The sequence below is a fragment of the Xiphias gladius genome, chromosome 23 (assembly GCF_016859285.1).
Source record: "Xiphias gladius isolate SHS-SW01 ecotype Sanya breed wild chromosome 23, ASM1685928v1, whole genome shotgun sequence".
NCBI classification, from domain to species: Eukaryota; Metazoa; Chordata; class Actinopteri; order Istiophoriformes; family Xiphiidae; genus Xiphias; species Xiphias gladius.
In genome coordinates, this window is record NC_053422.1 from 7,407,284 (window position 1) to 7,414,772 (window position 7,489).

Sequence of the window (7,489 nt, forward strand, 5' to 3'; positions counted from 1 at the left end):
GTAACCCATATTAAAAAATATATATATACATATATATATCTATATATGTATATATATATTTTTTTTCCTGAAATAAAATGAAAATTGAATCTACCCAACAGGGTGCGATGGGACTACCTCACATGTTTCTTCTTAAAATGTTTGGGAATGTTCAAGGGTCAAGTGGCAACAATATCTTGAGGAGGGGGGGAAAAAAAAGCCAGAATAATGCAAATCACATTCCAGCTATTATCAAGAAAATACCAGTTGATCAAGAAATTTCCTTTTTTTAAATACACGAAAAAAGTAAAATGATCTCCCCGCCAGATTTCCTCACCCCCTTGCCAGAAAAACAACACTTTAGGCGTCACCACTAGCCTCTAATGACTCGTTGGGGTGGTTATTTTTTGCAGTGCAGGTAGGTATTAGACTGGTCTGTCCACGGCGTATTGGCAAGCGCTCAGATTAGTCGCCGGATTCTGCACACTGGCGTATCCAAAACTCGAGTGCTGCTTGGCTTTCAGTCTCAGGCTGGCCAGGCTGGAGTTACAAGTGTCCCTGTACACATAAGGAGGGGTCGGCGGCGCGTAGGGGCACGCCGGCGTGGGCACCCCGGAGTTGAGAGACGGGTTACTGAGGTTGTTCAAGTTATTGAGGCTGTTGAGGCTGGAGCCCGGCACGCCCGTGACCGCCGACGGCACCATGCTGGAAGTCATGGAGGATATGGAGTTGGGCGGCGAGAACATGGTCTGCGAGGACAAGGGGTTGACATTCATGGAGTTGAAGAAGGGGAAGCTTTTGGTGGATAAGGAGGCCGACGTGAGGCCCTTGGCGGCCCAGTTGTTGTACGTGTAGCTGGGGTACATGTCGTCGTAGGGCTGCATGAGTCCATTGAACTGCGGGCCGAAGCCGTTTTTGCAAAGCTCGGCTTGTTGGTTTCTTTCCCGTTTTCTCCATTTGGCTCGCCGGTTCTTGAACCAAACCTGGAGCGGAGGAAATCAGAAATGGTTAGAGATGATCTATCCGCACCGCTATCTTTGGGTTGACTTCTACATTTTTAATATCAGACGAACCCTCTTTAATTATGTCTAATTGGTGCTGAGGTTAATGTTAATCTGGTGCAAATTTCCCAACAAAATACCACCGTCTATAAATCCGAGTAGGCTTTTTATCCATCTTTTACTTTCCTTCGCAGACAATTCCGCTTTGATTCCGTCTCTATCTGAGCAGAATACACACCGGGCTGTCACTGCACCATCTTAATGTTGCGCGGATGTGTATTCCCCCCCCTCCCTCCCTCCCTGCAGGCTCCCACAAACAGCGCTGACCCTCATCACACAGCACCAGGGCGACAATCGCAAAATACAAGCTTCGCACCTCTTTCACACGAGCGGGCGAACACGACTGGTATCTGTCACCGGCCAAAGCTCTTAACCTTAATAATGTGTTATTACACTTAACAGGCAAATGACAAAGAGGCAGTTTTCACCCGTTTTTACGATAGAATCGCTGAGAAGGTTGAAGTCTGCCGAGAACCGCAAATTAATTTGTGCCCAAAAATGGATTATTTTGCAGAGCGTGCAGGGGATTGTAATTATATTTAGACTAATAGATAAACACATAGAGTGTAATTAAATTGAGCTTGGAGCAGCAGTCTATTTAACCAAGGCTCCGATTATTTGTTTTTCAGCTAGAAAACTGTGTCCTAAATGATTTCCAAGGAAATTTCAACCGTGCGTAAAGTTTGGTGTCCGCGCGTAATAACACCGAGGTGGGCTATAGGATATTTATAGTTTAACCGGACAGTTGGCACGAAAAATCCGAAATATACACACTGTTTGTTTTTGTTTACACCCAGGGGAGCACTCACCCTGACCCGGGCCTCTGTGAGGTTGGTCCACACGGCTATCTCCTCCCTCGTGCTCATGTCCGGATAGCGATTCCGCTGGAAAGTGGCCTCCAGTTCCTGCAGCTGTTGGCTGGTGAAGTGAGTCCTCTGCCGCCGCTGCCGCTTCTTTTTGGAGGGGTCATCCGAGGAGTCGTCGTTTTTGTTTTGGATCTTTTCTTTTTCTGTTGAGAAGGAAGCGGGTTACTTTAGTCAGGGTCATGTGAGCGAAGGCCTTTGCGCTACAGCGGGAGAGTAAAAATTCCTGAGTCCGTGACACTCCTGGGGAAACGGATGAGCTGCTGGTTCTGACTGCGCGGATGAATCAAACGAGCCCGGTTACTTATTTCACGGTCAGAATTTGGCATTGCCCTTCCCTTTGTAAGACTCGCGTTAAATCTTTTTTTTTTTCATTGCTTTTGGACACTGAGTGTACCAGTAAATGCCTGACTGACTTTACTTGACACCAGACAAGCTCTCTTTTCCTTTACGTGACACGGAAACTTTTCACTACAACACCGCACAAAGGCCAGCGTCAAATCTAATCATCGGAGGAAAAGGACAGGCGCGATCTGCCATCCGCGTGCACGGAAAACCCCTTTACGTGGACTGTAAAGGGAGCTCTCTCCTGCTCGATATCGGGGTGACATCCGCGGCGCCTTGCCGAGAGCATCCGCGCCCCGGGCGGTTCTTACCAACAGACTCCGGACTGGACGTGTCCGACACGCTGTGCACCTCCAACCGGTGTTTCGAGTCCACAGACCGCTGCAGCGGCTGTAAACTAGAGGCCATCGCCAGAGCCGTGTAGTGTGTGGAGGCGAGTTTATTCCCTGTTAGGTGGTGGTGGTCTGTGTTTAATGGATCCCTCATAGAGTTCATCGGTAAAAGATCGCACAGCCGGCTGTCAAACGCAGATTTAAGTCCCCTTTAGTACAGGAGGGATAAGCGGGAAGTCCGACTGCAGAATGGGCTCAGCTCCCCCCACAAAAAACGCACGGCAGCGCGGCTCCACTTGCGGTCGAGACGAAACCCTCTCTCTGTGAAAGCTGGAAAACGCTTTAAAATAGGCCATTGAGTGCTGCCATGGCATCGGCGGTAAACAGCGGCTACCTCGGCTGACTATCAGAGTGACAAGGACAGGTAGGTGATATTAGATCCAGAGGCATACGCGCACTACACCGCTCTCTGTTCATTTCAGCTGTTGCCTGCTCGCTGCCCATCCAACTGCGCCTCTCTCCAGAGCTCCACGTCACCGCGTTGCGCCCGCCCATATTCTCTCTGACAGGCACATCCATGTGAATGTGACGCCGTGCCCATCCAACCGGAGCACGCAGAAACGAGATATGTCTGCCAATGTGTTTATGCCGGGCCGGCGCTTATTTTGCTCCTCCAAATAAAAGCACGTAAAGAGAGACGGGACGCGCGGCGTACCCGCGGCGCTCCGCGGTGCAGTTGCGCAGCAGCCCAAGACCAAATAAAAATGAAAATAACTCAGTTTGGCCTCGTTTTATGAGATGGGTCCAGTGGCCCAGTAAAACGATGCCGTTCTATTGATACCCGAGATGAGCCGCACGCTCGCAGCGCTCCGACACTGCAGTTTACTCAGGGACTCGATGTGGATAAAGCGAAGCCACTGAGAGGAGAGGATTGGAAGCACAGAGAAAAGAAAAAAAGATGCCCACTGAATATCAAACACAACAGTCCACTACAGCAGGATGATCCCGTGAGAGAACACGCGATTAAAGGGGGGAGAAAAAGATATATAGATGTGTGTTTTTAAAAAGGGAAGGGGGGAGTTGCCAGCCCGCTCCCAGACGCTCTGCGCGCACTTGTCAGCTGAAGCTAACAACCAGCCATGTACACTATGTTAGAAAGAGCACACGTGCAGCTGGTGCGGCTCATACTCTCGCACTGCACGGGGATGTGGAATTCCAAGCGGGCTATCGTGTGTCCATTCAAAGGCACTTGGACATACGGGAAGGTAAATGGGCGGTAGAAGTACCCAGAGGCAACCGGCAAATCCGGGACCCCGAAGGCTCTAATCGTCGACACTTAGGGAGACGAATATCGCGCATTTCCATCACATGGTCCAGAAACGTGACCAAACTGACCCCAAAGCGGCGGGTTTACTATTCGCCGCATCCCCGCCCGTTGCCTACATGCGCGGGGAAAAGCATTGTCATTCATACTAGTTGTCAAATGAGGCGATCCTCTTGACCCCCCCGAGCTAAGGTTCAAATATCCATTAAATCAACCTCACCAGAGCCAGAGTTAACCACGCAGACTCAGTTTGTTGACGACGGATTACTTCATCAGGGTGCTTAACTGGATATCTCTCCCCACTTTGCGTTTGGACCCCTCAGTCGTTCTCAGGGAGCACTCCTGGAGTGTGTTTTTTTTTTTTCTTCTTCTTCTTCCCTTTTTAATCTGATAAGACTCTCATTTGCCTAAGAATTTCTGAAGGAGGACTTTTAATGAGTTTGAGCTGATATGACTGCATTTTTTTTTTCTTCTTCCCTGTGCCTGTAATTCCCCAAAGATTGTGAAGGCAAAGTAAACACATTTGATCAGGCCAATGGGACCTTCGTTCTCGAGTTGGGAGACGTGTCAGCTGGGCAACAGGTGACTGAAGTCACTTTAGTCCGGTTTTCCATAGAGGAGGCAACAGTCACGCCACTTAGGGCGATTCAAAACAGCGCGAGTGAAAAATGACCTCAAATCTAGCGATGCTCCGGTCAGTTTTCTCCTCTTTGTTAATCCACAGCACGATTGGTTCATCATCATCATCATCATCATCATCGTCATCGTCATCATCATCATCAGATAACACACTTCCCATCCCCACGTGGCCTGGCGGACGCCCATTCATCAAGCACATTAATAAATAATCCCGTGAAAGCCCACGATATATAAATACCAGCAGACCTCGGATCGTATGCAACACTTACACGCACGCGCACGTGAGCGCGCGCACACCGAGGGAGGGGACATTAAAAATAAAAATAAAAAAAGGTAGGGATCTTACAGAGCAATAAAACCTCGTTTGGATCGTCCCTGAGTAGTTCAGCTAAGATGCTGCGTGTTTTAAAGTTATGACAGTTCCTCCATGATTTAATAGTAACAGATTTATTCTCCTTAATCCATTATTTTTAAATGGATACACAACACAATCATGCTCTTGCATTTCTAAACATCCACTAAAATGCAGGACAAAATGGGGGAGGGAGGGTGATAAAAGTGCTGTTATTATTATTAGGCCTATTTCAATCATATTTATTAATAATGATAATAATGTAAACATGTTGTTCTAAAAGTAAAAGTTTAGTCAGAATTAGGCTCCTGTTTTTATTAAAAGTGAGAATAATAAAATCCCACTTTCTGCGTCTGGTTTCAGGCCCAGCCGCGAACAGTCGGTTGCTCCTCTCTCCCTTCCAGCCGCATTGTAATACTAAACTTGAAGTGGATTATCGGTTTCCTCTTCATTTTTACCTTCTGAATGCTTTATCTCTCTTCTGCGGATTACTGCGCGCAATAGGCCTCGGTCATAGAGGGCCATTAATTAGCAATTCAGTCAATATAGGGGGGGGGGGACGAGGCTTTTTACATAGGATTAAGGAGACATCAGATTCCTCCATTAGTATATTCCTCCTCACGAATGGGTTTTCATTATACATTTTAGTTTTCCCCGGAGTCAATCCGACGAGCGCTGCATATATTAGAGCAGAACGGTTGACGCCGGTGTTTCTATATTTGCGAGCATCACTCCGACCCCCCCCTGCTGTTTTTTGTTTTGTTTTTCTTAATTATTATTATTTTTTTGTTTGTTTTTAGTTTGGTTTTCTTCTTATTCCCAATCAGTGACCGTTCACTGCGTGCAGCTGTGCCACGACGGGTCTGCTCTCCGCCACACAGCCGCATCGATGTTGTCTAAATGAGACAGAGTGAGAGTTATCGGTGATTCGTTTAACGGGACTTGATGTAATTTCCCCATCGGCAGTGGAGAATAATTAATAAGTCCCAGACTTTCTCGTGCAGGATTCCCCCCCCCCCCGGGGATGTTATTTTGGAAAGCGCCATGTATGAGAATAGATTTGAAGCTGGTTGGGGAGTATTATTGGAAAAAACCTTATCGAAGTATGTGCGTTTTGTCGCCGTATCACCACAGCTTTGCCAGTAAAAGTCAAATCAGAGGCCGTGATGAGATTAATAAACGACCACGCAGGGTTGGTCTTTTTTTTTTTTCTTTTAAATGACCTCGAATCGCATCGCCGCGGTGCTGTCAGACCCGTCAGACCCCGAGGGCGGTGCACGGTGTTTGCCTGCCTGCCTGCCTGCCTGCCTGCCGCCCGTGCAGCACCGAGGCGCTGCAGAGCCACGTCCCACCACCAGGTGTCCCCCTAAGCCAGAGGGAAACCTGGAGAGGTCCGGCGAGGAGGCCGGACATCTGTGTGACCACTGAGCGTTTCTGAAGAAACTAGTGGAATTCTCTGCAAACATGTGCAGATAAAGCAGCTTCTTTTTTCTTTTTCTTTTTTTTCTTCTTCTTTCTAACCGTCACATTTTCTGTCTCAGAGTCTTAAAGTGCGACTGAAGCTGCGAAGAGGACTCGCACAAGGACAGACGGCCAGAAATCAGCGTCCTCTCGCCTTCCTGATGGACGATGTCGAGCTTGATTTTTAAGAGAACCTCACAAAACAATGCACCTGAAACAATTAGCTCACTACCGGAGCACTTCACTGAAAAACAAGCACCATTTTTTAACAAAATCAGATTTTAAGATCAAGATGTCAGCTGTTTGTGCCACCTCTACATAAGATGCATTAATTATTAGGATATTACTGGTGCATTATTATTATTAATATTATTGGTTTAATGTAGACTTGTTAGAGGATGTCAGCTAATCTCTCGGTTTTGGGACATTGAGCCCAAATCTAAATGTTGACAACTGTGAATCGACATGTAGACAGCTTAGGGTGAGAGTAGCATATTCGCTGTGATTTACAGTCATGCCATGTTTGGAGACCCACACACACACACACACAATTTCTACTCTGGGTTCCAGAGAGGACCATTATGTGTAAATATGTTTTTTTTTATTCACTCCTGAAACTCAAATCATTATGCTTCCAAAAACCCTCTTTTATTATTATTTTTTGCTGGAGGCTAATGCATCACATCGCTTCCTGGGGCTCAGGTACTCACCTATTTGCGCGCAGGTGGTGGCCAGTTTGCGGCAGTGGGACTCCATTACGGCAATTTGAGGAAACCGCTTCTGTTAAAAAAAAAACAAAAAACAGACAAAAAGAGCCATAATTAGCCCCTTTTTAAAAAACCGGTAAACAACCTCCTGCGTGGTTCACCGTCATACGGCTCTGCCCGTGAGGCCAATGATTTGAGAGTGAAAACAGTAAGACCCGAAAGGGCTGAGTATTAGATTGCAAGAGAAATGCTGGTGGTCTTGAGGAAAAGATTTAAAACGCGTGCCAAATCAAGATTCAGACGTTCAACGTGTGTGACAGCCGGAGCGATGCCGACGTTATGATGAAGCAAATGCATAAAAAAAAAAACACAAACCAAAGTTGGGATGTCACCGGTGGTGCACTCTTATTACACTAGTTGCCAAAA

The 7,489-nt window shown here is 47.1% G+C and overlaps 1 protein-coding gene across 2 annotated transcripts; it reads right to left on the reverse strand.

Annotated features, from left to right (window-relative positions):
- Positions 1-404: 404 nt before the first annotated feature.
- pitx2 (paired-like homeodomain 2) lies at positions 405-7,112 on the reverse strand. Of its 2 annotated transcripts, none has more exons than XM_040119990.1 (3): positions 7,067-7,112; positions 1,850-2,049; positions 405-962 (listed from the first exon to the last, which is right to left on the reverse strand). In XM_040119990.1, exons 1-3 carry the CDS (start codon positions 7,110-7,112, stop codon positions 405-407), a joined length of 804 nt encoding a protein of 267 aa, XP_039975924.1. The 2 variants fall into 2 exon arrangements, with proteins under 2 accessions (XP_039975924.1, XP_039975923.1); XM_040119989.1 differs by lacking the exon at positions 7,067-7,112 and adding an exon at positions 2,560-2,743.
- Between the last annotated feature and the right edge of the window lie 377 nt (positions 7,113-7,489).

What these genes read in the sequence shown, in the direction of transcription:
- pitx2 (XM_040119989.1), bottom strand. Translation starts at nt 2,743, where the DNA reads ATGAACTCTATGAGGGATCCATTAAACACAGACCACCACCACCTAACA. An exon ending in GTCCAGTCCGGAGTCTGTTG is followed by an intron (nt 2,050 to 2,559) that starts GTAAGAACCGCC and finishes CCTTCTCAACAG; the next exon opens with AAAAAGAAAAGATCCAAAAC. An exon ending in TCACAGAGGCCCGGGTCAGG is followed by an intron (nt 963 to 1,849) that starts GTGAGTGCTCCC and finishes CCTCCGCTCCAG; the next exon opens with GTTTGGTTCAAGAACCGGCG.